At 45.7% G+C, this 26,303-nt stretch overlaps 1 protein-coding gene across 1 annotated transcript in view; it reads right to left on the reverse strand.

Annotated features, from left to right (window-relative positions):
- The window catches only part of KIFC2 (kinesin family member C2), a 336,639-nt gene that overhangs the window by 149,508 nt on the left and 160,828 nt on the right, over positions 1-26,303 (reverse strand). The window contains exon 3 of the mRNA XM_069621788.1: positions 18,577-18,752. Within this exon, the coding sequence (XP_069477889.1) occupies positions 18,577-18,752 (176 nt within the window). The remainder of the gene's footprint in view (positions 1-18,576; positions 18,753-26,303) is intronic.

A 26,303-nucleotide genomic window follows, 5' to 3' on the forward strand; every position in this document is an offset into this window, starting at 1 on the left:
TTCTTCAATGGTGAAGCGCAGGACTCTGAAGATGGACAGGAAGGGCCCCTCTACTCTGGCTTCTCCGGCTCACAGGAATATTCCCCTGTGCGTGAAAAGGGAGTATTACCTACTGACTGAGTTATGCTCAAGCCTCCCACTCTCTTCCAACCCTCCACGATACCCTTCCACGATTCCCAGTGAAGTCTCACCTTAGGGTCAGGAAGGATGAGCTCTCCATCCTGCTTCTGATGCAGGTGCGCGTTGAAACCCAGTTACTTCACTGGATTGAGGATTGATGGGAGTTCAGGTAAACTTGACTATTCAGGTAAGGCTCTGTAAAAGTTCTGTTGCAAGTTCAAAAGTCCAAGCTTAATAATAATGTTCATTGTCTTTTTCCCCTTAGGGGCCGGGGTTCGGAATGCTGGAGATATGGCGCTGACCCGAAGTGAAACGTGCAGTTCCAGTAAATGACAGGTGAGTTCTGGATGAGCGCTCGGGTAATGTCTTTGCATTCGCTCATTCAATGTCTTTGTCTTTTTTCCCCATAGGGGCCGGGGTCCGGATGCCTGGAAGCGGCAAGACCCGAAATGAAATGGGAATGACCCAACAGGTAAGACTTAGAAGGAAACTGAGCTTTTCCTATTCCCTTCCTTCTCTCACCTTGTTCTTGTCTTTTTCTCTCTAGGCTCTGGGAAGTGGCTGTGGATCTGGATGATCGCTGCTGAAGATGGTGGCGTCCAGGAAAGGTGAGTGAAATGCAGCGCTGCAGCGATCGTAGCGAAATGCTTTTAAAATGATGTCTTCCTTTTCAGGATTGTCGGTGTGAAGTCTCTGTGGTGCTGATTTAGCAGGTAAGGTCTTTTTGTCTCCCTTTGCAGTGACCCAGGATACTGACAGGCGTGGCTGAGGTCCAGACGCAGGAGCTGACACGGTGAGCGTCCAGCTGCGAGGAGCAGAACAACGCGAAGCGTGAGTTGCTGATCGGGTGTGGTTTAAATAGCTTTGGAAGAAGTTCCAAGTGTGTATCCTTCCTCCGATCAGGTATGTATCCTTCCCCGACCACACCCGGGTGGAAAGTAGTCCCACAGGTAAAGTAGTTCCATTCAGGCCTCAAGAGGGCCTGGATGTGGCAGCATGGTCTGCATCAGGTAGGTGCACATTAAAACACTTGAATACATGTCTAGCTTTATGAGCCTGGCGCCTAAGGCGCCAGGACAGAGGTTCAACATGAGCCTGGCGCCTAAGGCGCCAGGACTGCGTCCAAAGGGCCCCAGCTTGGGCCCGCTGGCACTCCCCTGGGGGAAATGATGCCTGCCTCTGGGGTTGCTGGGTCGGACCTGGCTCCTTGGAGGTAGGCATCATGACAGACGAAGAAGGAGGGTAGTGATAAAATAAATGGATTGCATGGAAAGAGCAACACGATGATGAGGGACAAAGACTAGTGTAAACTAGCTCTCAATAATCCACACAAACCAAAATAAGGGAGCAAACCAGGGTGCATGAAAAAACCACTATTGACAACTACCATTGGTTGTTAAAATAAATCACATATCGTTTTCTGTACATTACCCTTTTCAATTGGACAATCATTATCTTTGAGCCTATCCAGAGTCCCTCTCATCATACAAGACATCACGCCTGGGACCTCATTGGACAGTTCTCTAATTGGTTGGCAGCATAACCTGCTGACACCATTACAATACTGGTTCCTGTTACTGATGTGGCCTTGGGTATTAAACTTATCCACAACAGTCCAATTAACTTCTGGTGGGAAAGGAGTGATCGAAGCATTGCCTTGGCCCGAGAACTATCACACTCACTCCCAGCTCATCATCCCACGTCCGGCCCCAACCTTGCAGACAGTTTGCTTAACCTTGGACTGCTCGTCCTGTACCTCCTTCTGATAGATGCTGCTGCTTGCAGGTGTTTGATTTAATTGGGGACATGACATCCATAACTCATTTATTATAGTTTGAGGCCAGTGTATGAGGCCTTTTAGTTTTAATGTATTCAACCTGTTCATGTGTTCTTCATTCGTGCGTTGACCTGCTTTCACCATTGGGGGCACTGTGGGTGTACCTTGCTAGTGTGTTATTGGCAATGTTATTGTGTGCACCTGGCAATTAAGCTTGTATATAATATATTTCTGTCTGCTAGCAATAAAACAAACTTAATTGTTGCTAATCTAAAGCTGGAACCATGGGAAAGGCCTACTGATTCAGCGTCAGCTATCCTCCCTTTCTTTCCACCGTGGCACTTTTAGTTGTCTGGATACCATCTTGAACCAACATAAATCCCTATTAAGCTATTTAAAATGCAATGCTGTGCTTTTTCAACTGTGTGCTGTGCAGGGGCATACAAAGGAAAACATGGTGTTTCTTTTGTCATTATAATGCGGCTTTACATATGCATCCTATCTAACTGTGCATACCACCATTTACTACATTCCCTCTGTGTCTATTCCCAACCTAACCCTCCCTAATGTGGTGGAACTATCTCACTACAATGTGGCAAAATTAACTCTAGCCTGCTTGTGTTACATTCTACCTGGCAGTGGCATACACAAAATTGCACCTAATTCTAGTTTCCTGATTCTAAATGCTTGCTGCCGTTTGGGGACAGGTGGGGCCATGGCCTTGCGCGCCACTTGTTTTATCTGCAACATCACGCTACGACAAAGGAGAACAACCTGATGAAGAAGTGTGACAAAGGAGAAAGGCTGCTACAAAGAACTGTGACAAAGGAGTAAAACTGCTATGAAGAACTGTGACGAAGGAGAAAGACTGCTACAAAGAACTGTAACAAAGGAGAAAAACTGCTATGAAGAACTGTGACAAAGGAGTAAAACTGCTACAAAGAACTGTGACAAAGGAGAAAAACTGCTATGAAGAACTGTGAAAAAGGAGTACTGTGGTGAAGGAGGGTGTCTGGTCAAAGGATCGAATCCAAAGGGTCGAATGGTCAAAGGATCAAGTGATTTTGATTTTTAGTGGAAAAAAAGTGGTTTTACCACAAAAACAGGGGTTGGGGGGATCTGGAGGGGACCCCCCCCAAAAAACAAAAAAATAATAATTCGATCCTTTGGTTTTCGGTCCTTTGGTGTCGATCCTTTGACCATTCGACCCTTTGGTTGTCGATCCTTTGACCTATAACCGTGAAGGAGATAGACTGTGATGGAGGACTGTGGCAAAGGCTAACGACAGTGATAAAGGGCTGCAGTGAAGGAGCAGGACTGTGATGGAGGAGCACTAAGATGAAGGAAGACTGTGACGAAAGAAGAAAACGGATGAAGAGAAGGACTGTGATGAAAGATTGACACAGGAGAACTGTGATAAAGGTGAAACACTGATGAAGGGCCAGGACTGTGACAATGATTAAGATAGAAAGAAGTACTTTGATGAAGGAGAAAGACTGTGTTGAAGGACTGTGATGATGGGTAAGTATTATGATGAAGAAATAGGACTGTGATCAATGTCTATAACAAAGGAGAAGGACTGTCATGAAGCACTGTGATCAACGTTTAGTTTTGTGACGCAATAGGGCTGTGAAGAAGGGGTATGCTGAAAGGGGACTCTAATGTATGACAGGGTCTCAGCGGCCACCCCATTTCGCAGTGACAGGCCCTGGAAGGGCTCAGATTTAAACCAATGATTTGTTTCTTTTTTGAGCACAAAGTAATTGTTTGATTTTGCATGCTGGCCACTGATTGGTTGGAAGTGCTGCTGAGCTCACACATTTCTTAAACTATGCCCAAACACTATTCATGCTCCCTGCACCTGCCTGCATACAATGAGCCTTCAGTGTGCTGGCGACATTCCTGTAGGACACGCACAATGAAAATGTATGTCTCCAAATACCAGACAGTTACCCACCATGGGGGACTCCTCTGTTGCTGCTGCTCTCATTCTACTTTTAAAAAACACAGCATCCCCCCTGCAAAACATATCTATGTTGCTTCTCTGGACGCGCTGCTTTCTGCCACAGCTGGGGTGGCTCTAGCAAACGTCCCCTTCACAATGAGACTCTTTGTGGAAAATAAAAGTACAATTATATCGCCGTGGCGTGCATGTGTCAATAAGTATTTTCATATTGTTCAGTTGCTTTCCTATGGGATTTGAGTATTTTTCAATTAACACTATAAGACAGTATTACTGTAGTCCTTGAAAGCCAAAATGTAAATATTTATACCAAGTAGAGTGCAGAAGGTCAAGTGCCTAATTTTCAGAGGGGGTTAAAATGCCGGTGTCACTGCTTAACCAATATTTGTGCTCTCACTGTGACAACTCCAGAAAGTGGTGTTCTTAGAAGTGATTAAGTTCCTACTATTAAAAAAGACTGCCTTATAATGGGGCAAATGTTATGATTTTCGGGACAAGATGGCCTCCAATGACATCACCTAGAATTGCGTTATTGTTGCAGGCACCGCCTTTCAGTTCCCATTTTACTTTAATCAACAGGCACATATATAGTCTCACCAGTTAATCACTGCATCAACTATTGTAGCATAGCAGAGGGACATTCATTTCCTGCCCTCCTGCTGCCAGTCTCCAATGTTGTCTGGACTGTTCCGAGTACTACCCCCAACGAGAATGATTAAAGCACTTTGCTATGCCCACTTATGCTATGTTGTTGAGTCTTGCATAGCACACATTCCCCTCTTTTCATGGATTCTTGGCGCTTCAGCATCTGTACGCGGTGGGCTAGGGGACTAACAGATGGCAGGGCAACCATGCTTCACTGCAAGTTGTCTGTAGTGTGTGAGTTTCAGATATGTTGTGACTTGCCAAGAACTGTGGTGAATTGGCTCTCCAGGTTGCTGACCTAAATTGGGTGGTTGACTGTGGTGTCTGTCAGAGTGATGTTTAAGGAGTGTGGGGAGCTATGTTGCAGCTATCTATGCTGGGTCAATCTGGTGTTCAGGGAAATTTAGTGAAGACTTTTGCTTTTGGTTGGTGTATGTTCCATTGTGTAACCCATGATGATTTGCTCCCGGAGTTGTGTGTGGAGTTGTATTGTTAGGCTAGGTGATGCCGTGCCAGGTGACACTATACCAAATTCAGAGACCACAGTATCTAGTCAGTTTTCGGAGACCTCCCCTCTGACCGCCCACTGACACCTCTAAGACACTGCAGCTGTAGCGCCACCCAGTCTTGCATGGGATTATGGTACAATGCAGCTGGATATGCAACATAGCTACCAACAGACAGATCCAACATGCACCACAACACAACCACAGCAACACCAGGCTGGCAGTTGCCATCAAAAAGTGCATTCTATATTTCACACCGATCAGGTTTTTGGGAAATTCACTGTTCCAATGTGCATGAAATTCCACCATTGGTTGCTAATTGGATAGTAGTACCCCAAAACATTCCTTTGGGACAATGGCAATTGGGCACCACAAAAGTTAATTTGTGAAACCCGCACATAGTCTCTGAAGGTAGCCCCTCCCCCACCATTTGATGCATTTCATAACCTCTCGCCCCAAAGAGGCTTCGGTCTACTTGCGCCCCTGTCAAGGCATGCGCTGGGGTAAGTGAAGGGTGGTTTGAGGGTGGGGGATTAGGGAGAAGAGGGCAGCTCAGTGTTTCAACAGAGGAAAAATACTGAGCCGTGATGCCGATGAGGGAAGTAGCTGAGCTTTGGAGCAGGTCACAAACACGACTTGAAGGGAGCCAGCCAGGATGCAGAGTAGGACGGGGAGATTGGCGGGCAGGAAGGGAGTTAGGCAAGGTGGAGACAGGGACTGGGAGCTTGGAAGGAGAGAAGCAAGCCGGGCAAGGTGGAGACAGGGACTGGAAGCTTTGCAACAAGAAGGAAGCTAGGCAAGATGGAGACAGGGACTGGAAGCTTGGCAACAAGAAGGAAGCCAGGCAAAGCAGAGACAGGAGCTGGGTGCTTGGGAGGAGAGAAGGGAGCCAGGCAAGGCAGAGACAGGGACCGGGAGCTTGGAAGGCGAGAAGGAAGACAGGCAAGGTGGAGACAGGGACTGATAGCTTGGCAACAAGAATGAAGCCAGGCAAGGTGTAGACAGAGACTGGGAGCTTGGCAATGAGGAAGGAGCCAGGCAAGGTGGACACAGGTGCTGAGAGCTTGGCAGGCAAGAAGGGAGCCAGGCAAGGCAGAGACAGGGACTGGGAGCTTGGCAACAAGAACGAAGCCAGGCAAGGTGGAGACAGAGACTCAGAGCTTGGAATGCGAGTAGGAAGCCAGGCAAGGTGGAGACAGGGACTGGGAGCTTGGAAGGAGAGAAGCAAGCCGGGCAAGGTGGAGACAGGGACTGGAAGCTTGGCAACAAGAAGGAAGCTAGGCAAGATGGAGACAGGGACTGGAAGCTTGGCAACAAGAAGGAAGCCAGGCAAAGCAGAGACAGGGACTGGGTGCTTGGGAGGAGAGAAGGGAGCCAGGCAAGGCAGAGACAGGGACCGGGAGCTTGGAAGGCGAGAAGGAAGACAGGCAAGGTGGAGACAGGGACTGATAGCTTGGCAACAAGAATGAAGCCAGGCAAGGTGTAGACAGAGACTGGGAGCTTGGCAATGAGGAAGGAGCCAGGCAAGGTGGACACAGGTGCTGAGAGCTTGGCAGGCAAGAAGGGAGCCAGGCAAGGCAGAGACAGGGACTGGGAGCTTGGCAACAAGAACGAAGCCAGGCAAGGCAGAGACAGGGACTGGGAGCCTGGCAACGAGAAGGAAGCCAGGGAAGTCAGAGACAGGGACTGGGAGCTTGGAAGGCGAGAAGGAAGCCAGCCAAGGTGGAGACAGGGACTGGAAGCTTGGCAACGAGAAGGAAGCCAGGCAAGGCAGAGACAGGGACTGGGAGCCTGGCAACGAGAAGGAAGCCAGGGAAGGCAGAGACAGGGACTGGGTGCTTGGGAGGCGAGAAGGGAGCCAGGCAAGGCAGAGACAGGGAGCTTGGCAACGAGAAAGAAGCCAGGCAAGGTGGAGACATTGACTGGGGGCTTGGCAACGAAAAGGAAGCCAGGCAAGGTGGAGACAGGGACTGGAAGCTTGGCAACAAGAAGGAAGCCAAGCAAGATGGAGGCAGGGACTGGAAGGTGGGCAACAAGAAGGAAGCCAAGCAAGAGAGGATAGCTCAGGGGCAACGTTTTCGCCTTGGAAGCAAGACGACACGGAGCACCACAGGTTCGATCCCAGGGTCCGCGCTTAGAAACCTCTGGGTATTAAGCGGGTTATAAATAACCTATCATATCATATCATATCAAGGTGGCGACAGGGACTGGAAGCTTGGCAACAAGAAGGAAGCCAGGCAAGGCAGAGAGAGAGACAGAGACTGGGAGCTTGGCAACGAGGAGGGAGCCAAGCAAGGTGGAGACAGGGACTGGAAGCTTGGCAACGAGAAGGGAGCCAGGCAAGGTGGAGACAGAGACTCGGAGCTTGGAAGGCGAGAAGGAAGCCAGGCAAAGTGGAGACAGGGACTGGAAGCTTGGCAACGAGAAGGAAGCCAGGCAAGGCAGAGACAGAGACTGGGAGCTTGGCAACGAGAAGGAAGCCAGGCAAGGCAGGGACAGGAACTGGAAGCTTGGCAAGGAGAAGGAAGCCAGGCAAGGCAGGGACAGGAACTGGAAGCTTGGCAACAAGAAGGAAGCCAAGCATGGGAGGATAGCTCGGGGGCAACATGTCTCGAGAGGATAGTTCAAGGGCAATGTGCTCGCCTTGGAAGCAAGACGACATGGAGCACCACAAGTTCGATCCTCGGGTCCACGCTTAGAAACCTCTGGGTATTAAGCAGGTTATAAATAACCTATCATATATCATATCATCTCATATCGGGACTGGGAGCTTGGCAATGAGAAGGGAGCCAGGCAAGGCAGAGACAGGGACTGAGTGCTTGGCAATGCCAAGGGAGCCAGGCAAGGTGGAGAAAGGGACTGGAAGCTTGGCAACGAGAAAGGAGCCAGGCAAGGCGTAGACAGGGTCTGGGTGCTTGGGAGGCGAGAAGGGAGCCAGGCAAGGCGGAGCCAGGGTCCTGGAACTTGGCAGGCGAGAAGGGAGCTAGGCAAGGCGGAGACAGGGACTGGGAGCTTGGCAACGCGAAAGGAGCCAGGCAAGGCAGATACAGGGACTGGAAGCTTGGCAACGAGGAGGAAGCCAGGCCAGCCGGAGACAGGGATGGGAGCTTGGCAACGAGGAGGGAGCCAAGCAAGGTGGAGACAGGGACTGGAAGCTTGGCAACAAGAAGGAAGCCAGGCAAGCCGGAGACAGGGACTGGGAGCTTGGCAAAGAGGAGGGAGCCAGGCAAGGTGGAGACAGGGACTGGAAGCTTGGCAACAAGAAGGAAGCCAGGTCAGCCGGAGACAGGGACTGAGTGATTGGGATGTGAGAAGGGAGCCAGGCAAAGTGGAGACAGGGACTGGGAGATGGGCAGGCGAGAAGGAAGCCAGGCAAGGCAGACACAGGGACTGGGAGCTTGGCAACGAGGAGGGAGCCAGCAAGGCAGAGACAGGGACTGGGTGCTTGGGAGGCGAGAAGGGAGCCAGCAAGGCAGAAACAGGGACTGGGAGCTTGGCAGGCGAGAAGGGAGCCAGGAAAGGCAGAGACAAGGACTGGGAGCTTGGCGGGTCAGAAAGGAGTTGGGAGAGGAACAGCCAGGGGTCCGGAGCATGGAGTGCATAAGGTTGGAGCAAGGTGGTAGTAGAAGTGGAGATGCCCATGTCTCCCTTTGCATCAAATTATAAAGTGTAAAGTCGGTATCAGTAGTTTCCAAAAAGGAATAGCGAATTCAGGCACTTTCATCGCTGTGTGTTCGGCAAAGAACCATCAATGAATAAGGCTGGCAGTATGGTGACCTACAACCTCTATGCCCACTGGGCATAATGACATCTGGTCATTGTGTGTTTAATGACTGTAAACAATATGGCCACCTGGTGCTAACTTTACCATTAAGTACCTGGCTCTGCCGTACTAAGTCTGTACAACTGAATCTGTCAATGAATTAATAAATAGGCTTTTTATTGTTATGCCTATAACATGCCAACATGGTCAACCTGGAAAAACGGACCGGTGGATGGCTGATGCCTTTTGCCTACGGTCTATTGGCAGCATGAGGACTGGTCTGGACGTAGATAAGTTAAGCAGTTGGTACAGCCCAGCGCTGTCACTATTCACTGGTGGGAACATACTTTTTGGGTTATACGGGATCCCCCACGACCATGCAATGGAGCACGCCATCGCTCGTGCATATTGTTTATTTTGTATCTAAAGGGCCCCATTTTCCGGGGTTCACATACACTTTTCTTAATTTTACTAGGTTTATTCCTTTATGAGGGGACTGGGACTACATTAGAGCAGACTCTATGCACTGCCGGACAGCGCATACTTCACGTGCAACTCCGACTAAAGCACGGGAGGGGTTTCCTTCCCCAGAGGAGATGCGACTAGTCTTTGTTTTGATAAGCCCTGCAACCATGGACTTTTTCCACCTTTTGTGTATTCTTAGGTGATGGTGCATGCGTAGCACCCCACTACCTTATTATGATGGGACTGGAACCCTAGCAGCCCATGCGCTGTCTGAATACGCCGATTCCACGTGCTACATTCATTCAAGCACGGTACGTTTCCCAATTGGGGACACCGTTCTGCTACTTTCTGAGCTTACTGAAATAATCACCCCGGAAATAGACCATTATTTAGCACATACTATTTGTATTGTAGATCATCAACACAGGAAGCTCTTGCTAGAGCCCCGACCACAATTCCCTGTCCTGATGAAGGCCGTCACATTCACAGCTATCCAAGTTTGCTGAAAGGCCGAAACACAGTTGTTTCGACTTTTTATACCGCACAGTGTCTATTGTGTACACTGGGCACCAGGTTTATTTTTCTAAACCTACATCAATATAATTCCCTTTTAAAATTGTGAGGGGCTGAACTGATGAGATGTGTTCTGCTTTGTATGTATAGCAATTGGTACTATTGTTTAATTATCACAGTATGTTTTTTGTTTGGGGATGTTTTGCGTTCACTTACCTGTGACAATTATTAACCTGTTTCTAATGAAGCATATGTTTGTGTCATGTTCCAATAATCATTAAATCTTTGGGTGTTTTTGTTCTTCCCGGTTCGCCCTGATCATTTGCTCGATACATACAAAACTATTCTGGGGTGGACCACTCCGCATATAAGCTAGGCTTTGAAGGAAGTTGTCGGAGATTGCTTCATCTGAGCTTGACTTGTGTGGCTTGCTGCATGGCCCCGACCGAAGGAACGCACTTTACACAATAACAAACTAAAACGATTGTATGGTCAATAAAATGATCCGTACCAGCCACTGAATTGTACTTCCCTTAATTAATCCAATTCCATAACGATCTATACACTATGTTCTGTTACGTTAAGTGTCATTTATACTGCAAACATAACCACTGTAGTCTTGTCCGTATGTGTCATAGTGGCAATTTTATAAATCAAGCCCTACTTGTTATTACTTCACCCTAAATTAATTAAATCTCCATAGTATCCATAGGGAGGATATCAGGTGAATTTCTTTTATACTTCATGTACTATGTAAGTAGCAGTTCTATATTTATGGTCTTTAGCAAGTCTGAAAGTTGTTAATGTTGCTTTTCCACTTCGTAAAACTACTGTACGCGAGCTTACTTAAGGGAAGAATATGCATGTAATATGTATGAAAACAAGATAATAAAGGAAAAGGGTTTCAGTTCATGGATGAAATTGGGCTGCTATTTATATTTTAAATTAGCACAATAATAATCAAGCCCTATATGCACAGTCTTGCCTTGAGAAAGCTTGCGTAGAACGAAACATGTGTCGGCAAAGTAACCAGAACCATTAGTGACTTTATAAAGGGAACACTAAACAAAAAGTATAGAAGGATGGCCTATGCATTACTAATATAACATTATATGGTTACTATGGAGATTTGATTAATCAAACTGCTGCTGCATACTATGGATTTTTGATTCTTTAAGAAACTACAACTAGGTGGCCGGCAAATATGTCTTTAATGACCTTCACATAATTGGTTGGTTCATATATAAAGCTACTCTGGTATTGCATAATTGAGTTGTCCATGATACGAAGAACTTTTTTGGATCAAGTGTCCTTCCACATCCTCAAACAGTCAGAAGGACATTAAAAGAACAATCTGTTTTTCTCAGTGTAAAATGGGGTAAAAAGTCTTACAATTTACAAATGGTTGTCTATGTTATGTGAAAAACCTGAAGGTGTTTCAAGACTCAGTCCCGAGGATCCCTTATTCAGGTGGCCAGGGAAGGGCCATCGCTATCTATTATGAAGAAAATTCAAATTAATCACCGACCACTCTCCCCTTGCATGGATAAGTCAGCCAAAGGAATCAAATCTTCGGGTTACGTGATGGTTTCTAGACTTGCAACCTTACTGCTTCACAGTGGAACATAGAAAGGGAAAAGACCAGGGTAATGTGGATTTCCTTTCGAGGTTCGCCTGTGAAGCAGTCCCGTCCATATTGCATAGGGGAAGGGTATGTGAAAAACCTGAAGGTGTTTCATGACTCAGTTCCCGAGGACCCCTTATTCAGGTGGCATGGGAAGGCAATCGCTATTGGATCCCGACGCTGGGGGCGGACAAGCGAGGGAGGATCATCTGGGTAGAGGGTCCTCGTGGATGGGGAGGAGACACCGGAAAGGTGAGACATGGTATCCCCCATTTCCTGACAGTTATTTACCCCAAATTCCCTCTACCATAATGGGGTACTACAACTCCCGTAACTCCCCTCCTTTCCTTATCAGCCCAACTACTGAGACAAGGAAGAGGAAGACTGAGACTAGGAAGATTACCACTAGTAATATGCACTGGCCTTGTCCCACTAATGAGGCCAGGCAGGGGCAGGCCCTCAGTCACAATCACACACACCTGAAACTCATGAACCTTTTTCCAAACTATAAAAGGTGGGGCACAGAAAAAAAAAAAGAGAGTGTGACAGGGGCCAAGAAGGAAGGCAAGCTGGATGGCGAGACAGAGTAGCAGCTGAGAGAGAGCTGCCGAGAATGAGGCAAGGGAGAATGGGATGCTGAGATGCTGGTAGGCTGCAAGTTTAGGCAGGCAAAAGCGTGGCAAGATAGCCATGCATCCAAGAAGCCAGAAGAGTTGAGAGAAGGGAGCTGAGGGGACAGCTAAGCCTTTTCCTCCATGCACCAGCAAACTGCTTATTTCCTCTCCAGGGCTGCAAGACCGCCTGGTAGTATCTGAGGGGCAGGTGGGCAAGACCCTGACCTCAACAAGCTGGAAAAAGAAGGACGCATGAAAGCAATCACAGCCGGTGAGTTCAAAGAAAGGGAGAGTCCGATGTGTGATACGCGCAATTGTGGAAAGCTACAGTGTTGCACGCAAGTATGCGCATTAAAGGATAAAGACATTGAACTGAAAGCTTGAATGAAAGACATTGAACTGAAAGCTGATGAAGGAGCTGATGAGAAACAAAGCAACAGAGCGATGCCTTGTGAAGAGGGACGTTGTTAAATGCTTCTTGAATGATAACAGAACAGTGAATAATGAAAGTGAAATGTGTTGAAAGCCATTGAAGGAAAGGGCACTAGGGATGGAGAGTGTGCAGAGATCCTGAAAGGCTAATGTGAACTGAGATTTTTGTGAAATAAGGAACAGAGTGGCAGAGGGCCCGTTCTGTGAAACAAAGTGCAGGAGGCACAGACATTGAGATATCAACCCTATTGTCAGAGTGGACATGCATAGGGGTGAGAATACTGTGCGGTTGCGAAAGTCTCTGGCAAGGTGATAATAATAAGGACCCTGCTGTCGGAGTCGACACGCATGGGGATGATAATACTATGCGCTTGTGAAGGTCTCTGACAGGTGAACATTGTGAAAGAGAAGTACATAGTTTGGGGAAGGGAGTTTAGCTAGAAAGTGTTTCAGCCACGTTTGAGTGTTTGAAGACAGGCCTGAGCAGCCTGTGAAAGTAACTGAGAAGGAACTTTGTGAATATCTGTTTGGCTGAAAATTGTGAAGCCGGATGAAGGACGCCCAAAGGAATCCAATGAAGAGAACTGTGAGGTACATTGAACTGACATTGAAATAGGCAAGGAAAGCCTAACAGATTTATGGGAAATCTTTTAACTGTGCAAACTATCCACCTTGAAGGAACTTTGTAAGAACCCCATTGAACTGCACTTGGGGAAGGGAGTGGTGAACCACTCTTAATGCCATTCTGACATTCTTTTGATACACTCTTTATTTTCATGCACTTAGTTATTGCGAAACGTGAGGGCAAGTATAGGTTTCTGACACAGACTTTTCCTTTGTTTGACTGAATGACTTACTCCCATTATAGAACTAGGGCCAGTTCGAAAGTCTCCAACCCCAGTGAAACTTAATAAAGGTGTTGAAACGCCTACCTTTTGTGTCTGTGTCCTTACTTGCCTGCTCACAGTTAACACATGAACATATCCAGTAGATACCACGTCACCAACGGTACACAGGACAATGTGTAAAATGTTCATGATGCCTGTGTCAAGAACATATGGCAGCATTGCCATTATAAGTAACTTTCATGCCACTGCCCCCAAGATACATCCCAGCATTGGAACTGTAAATCACTTTATGAAGTTGCGCCCATAATATATGCCAGAATTACAGTGTAAAACATTTTGATATGGTTACAACGTAGGCCAATACAGTCACCGTAAATCACTTTCATGATGATGTGGCCACAATCTATAGTCTCATTAGGTTTATGGTGAAAATAGAAAAAACACCAGGTAATTAGGAATGGAATCACATGGTATATTTACTACATCAATTACGCAGAAATGAGTGCACACTGTATTTACATATATATGGCTTATTTACGCCATGCATGTTTTTCTATCCATCCATGGCATAACACTACCATGCAAACCCACCTCATAGTTATGTGGTAATATAGAAAGTTAACAGTATTTAAAATACCACATGTTCTTACCATTATCACCATACTCCTAATGATGCCCCATGATTAGGATCACTCGCCCGCGCCCAACAGATTCTGTCCTTGAGAATATAATATATATGTTGTTGTGTAGAGTTTGATCTGCAGGGTTGCAACCAGAACCTTGGGAGGTTCCATGGGTTTTCTTCGTGATTTAGTGTTTCCGCATGTGTGCAATGTGGATCTGGTGTACGCTACACTAATTTTGAAAAAAGTTTGATTTGGGGTAACTGTATAACAGAACTAACGCGTAGAGATTGGGTGGTGGCCACCTGTTCCCAATTTGGTGGAAGATTATTTTTCAGAGTTAAGAAGCGTACATGTGTGTGAAGAAAACTGTTACTCTTGTGTGAGCTAATGGACAATATTTAGATACTGCTAATGTGTGTGGGCCGGGGGACCTTAATAATTTCTATTTATCAGCTAACTGGTACATGCTACGTTTTAGGATGTACTGGGACTCAAAGCAACAAAAAAGATTGAAAATGCACCTACATTTTGACACATACCATTTTAATAATCAAAATGAGTGTATAGTCAAATCTCAAGAGGATTTGGTTACTGTGTGTCACGTGGTGAGTTTATTGAGCTACAAAGCAAGTTACCATGTTTTTTTTTAAAATTCACCACCTTCAACGCCCATGATTTGATGATAAAAAACATTAATATCCATTTGGTAACTACATTGGAGAGACGACAATTGGATCTAAAAAATAACAACAACCACAGATTCAGGGTAAAGAGACTGAAGGTAACCAGCTTCTACAACCGAGCATGATAGTTTGGAAACATCTATAACCAAAGACTGATGGGCACTGGCTTTTACAATCAAAGATTGAGGGTAGCCACCATCAAGAACCACAGATTGAAGGTTATACACCTTCCATAAAGGATGAAATGTAAAAACCTTTTACGACCAAGGATACAAAGCATCAAACATTCATAACCTAAAATTACCACCATCTTCAACCAACAATTGAAGTCAAGCACTTGTCCAGCCAAAGCAGAAACGTAGCCAACATCCATAGGCAAAGATTGGATTGAAAGTATCCACCGTCTACGTATGGTACACCCCTTCCATAACAATTTGTGTCATGGTAAATGCCATATGGACTTGCAGATCGCAGTCGGCCACCATCCACATCAACAGGTTGGACGTAACACCCTTCAACATCAATTCATGCTACACACCTAGATTACAAACAGTTGGATGGCTGCTATTTTAGACATCATGAATATTAAATAACCACATATGCAGAAATGACACCCATAAACCTGCCTGGCTATTGGTAGGTGTAATCCTTGCGTAATGGACTGAATTGTGAGAACCTCATATAGTCAAGTATAAAGAAAATATTTCTCCAAGCAAATAAAAACCATCATTCTCTGAGGAGCCAAGTGGAGGCAAAACATGTGTTTCTGAGACAATGGCGGCAGTTCTGCATGGCAAAATGTATAGGCTTGGTACTTGATCTGACTACACAGGTCACGCGTGAATGGTCACATACAGCCCGAATGAGAACCTTGAATTAACTCAGGGGTTTAAAATGCATATGAAAAATCACATTATATGATGACAGACTGACGCGCCAAAGGACCATTGAGCCTCCAGATCTGGAATGACTTATCGATGTTCATTCTTCCAAATTATTCAGTTCAATACTTTAGAAATTACCATATTTCATCCTCTTAGGATCTGCCAATGGAAAGTAGGCAAACACATGCTTGTGGCAAATAAACAACAAACAACTAGTAATCACAAACTCAACTATATATCTTGGCATGCTAATCAACACCAGTTCAAGAGATACTCCTCGAGAAAATCAGCTGCAAAGTCAAATTAAGGCGTTAACAACCCAAGCAAATTTGATTCAAAAGAAATATGGCAAATTTTGAATTGGCCGAGCAGTAACGTTTTATAAAATGAAAGCAACTCTGATACTAACTTACAGAGCTGAAGCTTGTTTTGCCCTCTCCAAAGCGACTTGGAATACACTAGAAGGTCTCTTTTGGAAAGGAACTTTGAGTTTACCAGCTTGTGTACTGATCCAAATCATACAACCAGAATTGGGACTAATCTTCATACCAGTTCTAGTCACTTGGAAGGCCCTCTCGTTTTACTGCAAGTGATTGTCCGATTCACCTAAAAGAGGATTTGGCTTGTTGAAAAGGGCGCTTGAAGGAAAAAGTGACACACAACTATCAAGCTGAGAAGCAGAATGCAAAGGCACATGGGAAAACCTCAACAAAACAGAGCAGGAGCGAATACACAACCCAGTGGCAATAAAACAATAAATATGGGGGCAATATTGGATAGAAACCATAGAAAAAACTGCAAACTTCAAACTCTATCCAAAGAATTCGAATCACAGAGTATACAATACCACACCAAAATATGGTGTGGTATTGTACTAAGTACTAAGATGCCCAAGTCCGCATTGCAGAACATTTTTCATGAGATTCCGTTTCAATCTATATCCGACACTTGAAGTTCTAAAATCAAGAAGTCGAGACAGTAACATGAGCATGTGTTGCAGGCTCTGCAAAGAGGTCACAGAGAAAGAAACTCTCAAACACCTACTATTATTCTGAAAAGCTTTAACAAATCTTCCAACAGAACTCTTTGGTAACTTTTTAAAGAAACTAACGACTATTACGCCTGAAGACTGGTGGGAGATACTCAGGCAAGGAGAAAGCGTTTCAACAATCCTTGCAGTGAACTCATTCCTGCATCGAGCCTTCAAGCACATTGACAAAGCCTGATTTCTTAATGACATGGACGGAGTCAATGCGTTAGTAAGAAAGCCGTACATATGGTAACTAGATCTTTGTGTAAGGTGAAAGACTTCACATACGTCAAAACACCATAAATAAATAATGAATACATATTTCCTCCTCCTATCAGAGCCAGGCATCCTGCATTGGTTAGACTGTTGTAACCCTCTGTGTATCTGAAATCTGAGGATAGACATCTGTTCATTTTATGCTTTTCTGAAAATTAAACAAGGAAATTGACTACGAAGACCGATCACCCTATGGATAGCGGAAGAGGGCGGAAATCCTTTCAGCAGTGGACACTATCCCAGGACGTGACCCCAGGTCCACTTAATTTGATAATGTGAGAACCACATGCACTGGGCAGAAGTTGCTTCCTGAGCTGGAGAACTGGATCCCCAGAGGACAGGGAATCCATGGTGCTATGTTAAGGACCTGTCCTTACCCACAGATCATTTTCATCTTTCCTGATTTGTTAATATTGACTCATTGAGATCCCTCATGCCAGGAGGTGTCATGAGCAGAAGACATGCACTCAATACCCTTCTTTCACCATAATTAAGAAGTACGCCCTGCTGCGAGTTGGGAATTCCACCTGGCTGGAGCATGCACACAGAATTCAATTAGATTCTCTGGTTTTACGATTAATATTACTAGTTACTATATTGTTTTGAATTCTGAATAACACAACTGAATTCACTATTTTGTCTGAGTCATGCTGCCTAGCTAGTCCTATGGTATTTTAGTTTAATTTGATGCTTAAAAAAATCTTGTCCATGCCAGTGCTATATGTGGCAGTTTCACAATTAGCAGCGTCTTTTGATGGAATATTAAATTTAATCAATCATAACATAGTTATTGCTGGCAGTCTGACAAACATGGTGCGATAGGAAGCGCTAAGAAGTCATTCAGTGGGCAGTGTGCACTCAAAAATTATCGCACTCATCCATTCAATCACTCACCCTAGGAAGCATCTGAACGCACAAAAGCAAGACATCAACCTACCACGCTCCAGATGCTTTGGACTACGACTCCCATGATCTTTTACCTTTGACTTTGCTGGCTTGGGTGGATGGAGGTTGTAGTCCAATCCTTCTGGAGAGCCACATTTTGCATACCACTGCCATGGAGTTCTCTATACTTCCTCAACCTTTGCAGGTGAAATGCTGTGTCGTGTTTTTGAGAGGGTAATGTATTGTATTGTAAAGATATTTATAAAGCGCAACAAAGACCGGTTGGCATCTAGGCGCTAGGTGCTAATGCAAATACTTTTGGTAGAATACTGGTGTGGGGGTGGGGGGAGTCTCTCAGGCCAGAGGAAGAAGTGCAGCTTGACTTTCCAGCTTCACCCACTATCTTGGTACAAAAGGCAGATGGACAGAGGTAGTGCTTTATGAACCAAATCGATTGGATCAATAAATGGTAATCAGCTGGTGTTTTATCTGATAACGTTGGCATATGAATGCCAATCACAAAGATGCCACCAAAGGAAAGCTGCCCAACTATTTTTCAAGTGTGCTTCGGAGGAAGACCACTTGAATGATTTTTGGGGGGCATCTTACTGTAGCTCAACTTCCCTAAGCACCAAACCAACCCCCACCCCCTCGTTACATGTATCCCTTTTTTCTTTCCCTTCTGTTTTTTTATTGTTGCATTTTTAACACAATTCACTTTTCTCTTCCCTCTTATTAGTGGATTAGCTGTAACACAGGCGGAAATATCCACAAAAAATACACATCTATATTATTTTTTCCAGAAACAGCCTAGTTAAGCACTTCTTAATACCAATCGCAAAATTGTTGCCTCCATTTTTGAAAGTCTCATTTTTGCAGTTGGAGATGGGTAGCTCAGGTGGCGCAACTAGCGAGCACTTACCTTCCCATCCGTGGGTTCCTTAGCCAAGGGTGGAGGCTTTCCCCTTGCTGTCTTCTGCTTGAAGGACAAGAATTCTGTGAGGGGGGTGGTAGCATCTCCAAAAATCCCACAGCCCAACTCTTCCTCCTCCTCCTCATCATCGTCGGTACCTCGACCCCGGTCGCTCTCAGAGCTGCCTGTGAAAGAGGAGAATAGGAGGTAGTGAGCTACAGAAGTAAAGAGTAGTGGTGGCATGGCTGCGACTGGTACTGAAAATACAGGATATGATGCAGAGAAACCATCCAACAACAGGCCCCACACCCCACATTTATATGTGGTGTAAGGGGGGTCTAAAAAAAAAAGTTGCCATTTTCGGCCGTCGTAATTGTGAGGGCGACATTTTGGGCCATTACCATCAACAGCAATAGGGTATTCAGATGGACAAAGAGGCACGTTTTCAAGGCAGGACATAAACCAATGAGAAGCCCCAGATCAGAAACATGAACACCCGTCATCTGCCTGGGACCTTTCTGACCCAGCAACATCCAATTTTAAAAGAAGTTATCGTTCTGATAATATTCAGCGGTCTCTCCATTATTCAAAACCACCTTCAATCCCACATAAATACCTTTAAATATATAGGAGTATAAATATGCATTTCTTTGTATTAATTCCTCTGTAGTTGTTTATTAAGGAGTTCAGGAAAGAGCTCAAGACCATCCTCTTCAAGCAATGGCTCCTCCCTAACACCAAGGTCCACACACCCTCCCCTCTCTACTTCAGATCTGATCCCCCTCTGTCTCCTCTTCCGTTTGCGTTTAGATCCCTTGCTGCCAATTGCCTGCCCTCGCCTGTCGTTAGCTCCCGCTCCTTTTTCTCTGCTTCCGTCCCCATCTCCCCTATGATTGTCAAGCGCTCCGTTGCTTCCTGAAGCTAGGTCCACGCTCAATAAATACCATAACAAGAATAATAATATTAATGAAAGGAGGGCATGTGTTTCGAGAAGAAACCCGTAGCGGTTAACCAACCGAAGTTCTTGGCCATTGAGAAGCCAGTTCCCCTACCAAAGAATTAACACACATTGGATAGCTGGCAAATGGTTGTGCAATTAACAGGGTTTAAGCAATACAAAGTCCAGGGACAAAAACGGGGTAGACAATTACTCGGACGTTTGAGAAGGTGGGTGACGGTAAGTGCAGTAGTCGAAGGTAGTGCAGTTTAGGGGGGAGTTATGCTGCCTGAGAGGAAGGGCCATGAGGTGGCGCTTGAGTGACGACTTCATTGAGTGAATGTTGTAGTTCTCTTCAATGTCAGGGGAGGGGAGTTCTAATGATGGGCAAGGATGGATGTCATGATTACGGGGTTCCCTCGCAAAAGAATTTCCAAGAGTTCCTGGTTGGCCGCTTACAGTTGCTGGTCTAAGAATAGGCAGGTTGACTCTTCCTCATCACTCAACATGGCTGCCTGTAGTTACAACCTCTAGGTGGGCCAGCAGTCTAGTTTTCTGTCACTCGGGAGTATTTAAGCCCCGCCCCTTTGCTCAACGGCGCTTCGCGTCTTCAGCTGTCTCAGCGAACGCTTACCGCGGTTCAGCCCTCTGACAGGAATTCCTCAGCTTCCCTAGTATTCCATGGAAACCCTTTTCTGTAGTGCCCTGGAATAGCTTTTCCCGTCCAGTCCGCTGTCCCAAGTTGTGAATTCTGTGTAAAGTTGGCTTTCTTCAGTGCGGTGTTGGCGGTTACGCTTTTCCAGTTGGCGTTTATTGTGAGGAGAGTTTTCGAGGCGCACCTCCCAGTTCTGTCGCCCCTGTTGTTTTCACAGCAAGTATCTTTCCCTTTTAGTTCTCGCTATAGATTAATGGTTCCTATAGTAGCAACTGCTTTTCACACATTAGTTCTTTCGCGCAAGTGAATGTTCAAACCATATTCACCTCACAGAAGTTAAGAGGGTTGTGTGGAGAATTGTTTCTAGGAACATTAGTGTTCGTTTTTTCTGTCGTCATCAGGTACACTAAGTTTACGCATTTTGGAACCAAAAATGTTGCGGGTTGTGCACTTCAGTTTTTAGACACATTAGGGTGTTTCTGCATTTAGAGGGTTAGTGACACCATTCCTGTCTGACACTGTTAGGAAGTGTACCCCTTTAGACATTTCTGGAAGTTTAAGGATAATTCCATTCTCCTCACGTCCCTTCTTCAGAACACGCACCCCTGCGCAGAAGCAGGATGGAGAGCTAACCAAATCACCAACTAAGGTAACCGAAGAATACAGTTTATTTTGAAGGTGATTCTTTTTTCCCTATTTTAGGAATCACTTAGTTATTGAGTGTGGTAATTGTTTTCATGTATAGATAGAGAGTCCAATTGGGATAAGATAACAGCGCACCCTGAGAAGTTTCCGAATATCAAGTGGTGTCCCCGAGGAGTCTAAGGTAAGCGTTACAGAACGCGAAGCCAGTCATAAAAAATACTCCGCCTGGGCATCATGGGAACTTCTGAGGTAGATCAGTTAGCTCAACTACTGGGAGAACTTAGAGCTGAAGTCCATGCAGCCCGGTCCGAAACCGGCGCTCTTAGAAGGGAACTGGGAATCAATAGGGAACGAACTGAAGAGTTGGCTCGCCAGTTATTACAGAATCAGGCGGGACAGGTTCCCCTTCCCCAAGGTAATGCCCAAGCTTCCTCTTCTACATCGCCCTCAGTTCCGTTCCAAGTGGTAATTCCAGGAAATATTCCCTTAGCCCCTCCTGAGAGATTCACGGGGGACCCGAAAAGGTTTGCCGTGTTTTTAAATCAGTGTAGACTACATTTTTTGTGCAGACCTGGGGTTTTCTCCACTGACCAATCAAAGGTTGCTTTCGTGTTGTCTTATTTGGGTGGTCATGCAGCAGATTGGTCCATTCCTTTGGTTAATCGGGATGATCCCGTGTTGCAGAACTTTTCAGAATTCCAGAGAGAGTTAGAGAAATTGTTTGCTCGCCATTCACAAGGTCAGGCATTGGACAATGAGTTACTGTCACTCAAGCAGGGCAATCAGGAGCTGCTTGCTTACGTGGCTACTTTCAATCGATTAGTGGCAGAAACTAATTGGCCTACAGAAAAGAGAGTGACACTGTTTTATCGTGGTCTGCGCAGTGAGCTGAAGGATGTTCTCGCTCAAGTTGTCAATCCGCCCGAATGTCTCACAGAATTCATAGACCTGACAATCCAGTTGGATCATCGTCTTCAGGATAGGAGAACGGATCGAGCTCGTCAGGACAGTCGACCCTTTGTAGTCCGCTCCCGAGAACCAACGTCGAAGTCAGGATTAGATGTTCCCAATGAACCCATGCAGTTGGGCGGAATTCGAGGCCCAATTTCCCAAGCAGAGAGAGAGAAGAGACGACAGTTGCAGTTGTGTTTGTATTGTGGCAAGGCCGGTCATTTTTTAAAGGATTGTCCAGTAAAACCTTCACGGAGGCCTTTAGGAGGAATCAATCCGGATAAAAAAGAACAGACGGCGGAAAACTCCAGTGCCCGACAAGTTTAGAGGTCCGCTTGTCGAGCATGGAAAAGGTTGCAGCGACCTCACACTTCGTGTGTCCTATTGTCCTTTCTTGCCACAATAACCCCACACAGAGGCATGCATTGGTTGCGTACATAGACTGTGGGGCCATTGGCAACTACATGGATCAACATCTGGCTAGTAAATTGGGATTCCCCTTGAGGAATAAGTTGGAAGCTGAAAACGTCTCCGGAGTGGATGGTACACCTTTGGTGTCAGGTCCCGTGACCCAGTGCACTGACCCCCTCTTAATGCTTTGCCAGGAAGGACACAGGGAGAGGATCTCTTTTGACCTGATTCAAGCTCCTCAATTCCAGATCATCTTGGGAATACCTTGGTTGGAGAAGCATAACCCTGTGATCGATTGGTGTTCCCGGACATTGAAGTTTGACTCCAAGTGCCAAAGTATGTGTTTTTCTGCAGAAGGTCCAAAGGACGCCAGGCAGTCTGAGATGACTATCTACACCACCTTGGGTCTCATAGGTTCATTACCAGTAGAATACAAAAAATTCCAGGATATTTTCCAAAAAGAAAAACAGGCAGAAATTTTGCCCCCTCACAGACCCTATGACTGTCAAATTGATCTCATTCCAGGGGCTCAGCTTCCTTGTAGCAGAATTTATGCCCTCACTGAAAAAGAAAATGCTCATCTAAAGGCTTATCTGGATCAATACCTGGCCAATGGGTTTATTAGACCGTCCAAGTCACCGGTGGCATCTCCTCTCTTTTTTGTGCCCAAAAAGGAAGGGGATTTGCGAACCTGCATAGATTACAGAGCACTGAATCAAATCACGGTGAAGAACCGCTATCCTCTTCCCCTTATTTCGACCTTGCTGGATCAGGTGAAGCAGGCACAAATATTCACCAAGCTTGATCTAAGAGGTGCCTATCATCTCATTCGAATTAAGAAAGGTGAGGAGTGGAAAACCGCCTTTCGGACACGATTCGGGCTCTTCGAATATCAAGTCATGCCCTTCGGGCTTTGCAATGCTCCTGCTGCCTTCCAGGCCTTTATGAATGATATCTTCAGAGATCTACTGGACATCTGTGTGGTGGTCTATGTGGACGACATTTTAATTTTCTCTGCAAACCTGGCGGATCATGTAAGGCACGTGACATCGGTGCTTCAAAGGCTCCAAGACAATTCTCTGTATGTGAAATTGGAAAAGTGTCATTTTCACGTCCCTGAGATTGAATTCTTGGGGTTCATTCTATCTTCTAGTGGAGTCAAAATGGATAACAGAAAGGTTGATGCCATCCTGTCTTGGCCTGCTCCAACTTCTGTCAAAGGAGTTCAGAGTTTTCTGGGATTCGCAAATTTCTATCGGCGTTTTGTTTCTGATTTCTCTGGCCTAGTTCATCCTATCACCTCACTACTTCGAAAAAACAGGAAATTTGAATGGACTAATGAAGCTGATGAGGCATTTAAGAAATTAAAAGAGCAATTTACTGCTGCACCTGTTCTACAACATCCAAGACCTGATCTTCCGTTTGTAGTCGAGACTGATGCCTCTAACGTGGCTATGGGAGCCGTATTGTCTCAGCGTGATCCTGACACCCAAGAATTGCACCCCGTAGCTTTCTGGTCAAGGAAGTTCGCTGCTGCAGAATTAAATTACACCATTACCGATAAGGAGTTTTTGGCTATAATTTGTGCCTTGAAGGAATGGAGGCATCACTTGCTGGGCGCACGACACACGGTGACCATCTTCACCGATCATCGGAACTTGCAATACTTACGCTCTGCAAAGGCACAATCTTCAAGACAGCTACGATGGGCCCTCTTTCTAGCGGAATATGACTTTGTTATTACTTTCAGACCAGGAGTGCGAAATGGTAAGGCTGATGCCTTGTCTCGAATGGGTAATGGAGAAGAAGCCTATGTGCCAGTGAATCCAGTGGAGATCATTTCTGGAGAAAAGATCCTGGGAGTAATGAACACAACGGACTCTGCCTTTGAAGAGTTAAAAAGGGAAATTCAAAACCATCTTACGCAGGATGAATTGTTGAACTGGGAGTCCAGAGGAGTAGGCTTTACAGTGCAGGAGGGTCTTCCCTTTTATCAAGAACGGTTATACTTGCCCACGCCTCAACTACAAGAAAGAGTGGTTACCAACTATCATGACGCTCTTTTGGAAGGTCACCCCGGAATCAAAAAGACCATGGAGAAAGTTAAAAGATCTTATTGGTGGCCTACCTGGAGAAAAGATGTCATTCAGCATTTGAAAACTTGTGGTAACTGCGCTCAAAATAAGAATCAAAAGAGAAAACCTGCAGGCTTGCTTCTTCCATTGAGTGTGCCACCAACCCCCTGGCACACCATCTCCATGGACTTCATCACCGATTTACCTCCTTGTGAAGGGTTTGACACGATCATGGTGGTGGTGGACTTGTTCTCCAAAATGGCACATTTTATCGCATTGAAAGGATTGCCGTCAGCCTCAGTTCTGGCAAAAACCTTTTTGGAGAATATTGTGAAGCTGCATGGCTTTCCTGCGGTGATAATCTCTGATCGAGGTAGCCAATTCGTCGCCAAGTTTTGGAGAAGATGTTGTGAATTGGCCAAAGTTGATGTACGTTTGTCCACCAGTCATCATCCCCAAACTGACGGTCAAACTGAGCGAACCAATCAAACTCTAGAGCAGTACCTCAGATGTATGTTGCATCAATTGGAGAACACCTGGCTAAATGTTTTGTGGATAACCGAATATGCATATAACAATTCTGTTCATTCCTCCACTGGTTTGAGTCCTTTTTACACCTTACATGGCCGACATCCACGCACCTCAGCTTACGATCCACCTGAACCGTTAGAAATGCCAGCAGTAAAATCCCTGCATGAGAAAATCACCTCAGCCATCGCTCAAGCTCGAGAACAATTATCCATGGCCAAAAAATCCCAGAAAAAATTTGCAGATGACAAAAGAAGTGTTGCACCAGAGTATGAGGTGGGGAATTTGGTTTGGTTGGCCACCCGAAACCTGACCTTGAAGGGAGCTAGAAAGTTCCTTCCCCGCTTCCTGGGACCTTTTGCAATTGAAAAAATCATCAATCCCGTGGCCATCAAGTTAACCCTTCCAAAGAACATGAAAATCCATCCAGTATTTCACGTCTCTCTTTTAAAGCCTGTTAATCCAAACACACGAATCTCCGAAGCACCAGCCCCTGTGGTCATTGATGATGACCAACTAGAATACGAGGTCAAGGCCATTTTAGATTCCAAAATTGTGCGTAATAGGCTATTCTACTTAGTGGATTGGAAAGGTTATGGCCCTCAAGACAGAACTTGGGAACCCTGCGAGAATGTTCATGCCCCTAGGCTACTCAGAATGTTTCACCGCAACCACCCATCCAAACCAGGGAGAGGGAATTTCAGTTTTGGAGGGGCCTTGGGGGGGAATACTGTCATGATTACGGGGTTCCCTCGCAAAAGAATTTCCAAGAGTTCCTGGTTGGCCGCTTACAGTTGCTGGTCTAAGAATAGGCAGGTTGACTCTTCCTCATCACTCAACATGGCTGCCTGTAGTTACAACCTCTAGGTGGGCCAGCAGTCTAGTTTTCTGTCACTCGGGAGTATTTAAGCCCCGCCCCTTTGCTCAACGGCGCTTCGCGTCTTCAGCTGTCTCAGCGAACGCTTACCGCGGTTCAGCCCTCTGACAGGAATTCCTCAGCTTCCCTAGTATTCCATGGAAACCCTTTTCTGTAGTGCCCTGGAATAGCTTTTCCCGTCCAGTCCGCTGTCCCAAGTTGTGAATTCTGTGTAAAGTTGGCTTTCTTCAGTGCGGTGTTGGCGGTTACGCTTTTCCAGTTGGCGTTTATTGTGAGGAGAGTTTTCGAGGCGCACCTCCCAGTTCTGTCGCCCCTGTTGTTTTCACAGCAAGTATCTTTCCCTTTTAGTTCTCGCTATAGATTAATGGTTCCTATAGTAGCAACTGCTTTTCACACATTAGTTCTTTCGCGCAAGTGAATGTTCAAACCATATTCACCTCACAGAAGTTAAGAGGGTTGTGTGGAGAATTGTTTCTAGGAACATTAGTGTTCGTTTTTTCTGTCGTCATCAGGTACACTAAGTTTACGCATTTTGGAACCAAAAATGTTGCGGGTTGTGCACTTCAGTTTTTAGACACATTAGGGTGTTTCTGCATTTAGAGGGTTAGTGACACCATTCCTGTCTGACACTGTTAGGAAGTGTACCCCTTTAGACAT

The sequence above is a fragment of the Ambystoma mexicanum genome, chromosome 5q (genome assembly GCF_040938575.1).
Source record: "Ambystoma mexicanum isolate Mex_15411 chromosome 5q, UKY_AmexF1_1, whole genome shotgun sequence".
Taxonomy (NCBI): Eukaryota; Metazoa; Chordata; class Amphibia; order Caudata; family Ambystomatidae; genus Ambystoma; species Ambystoma mexicanum.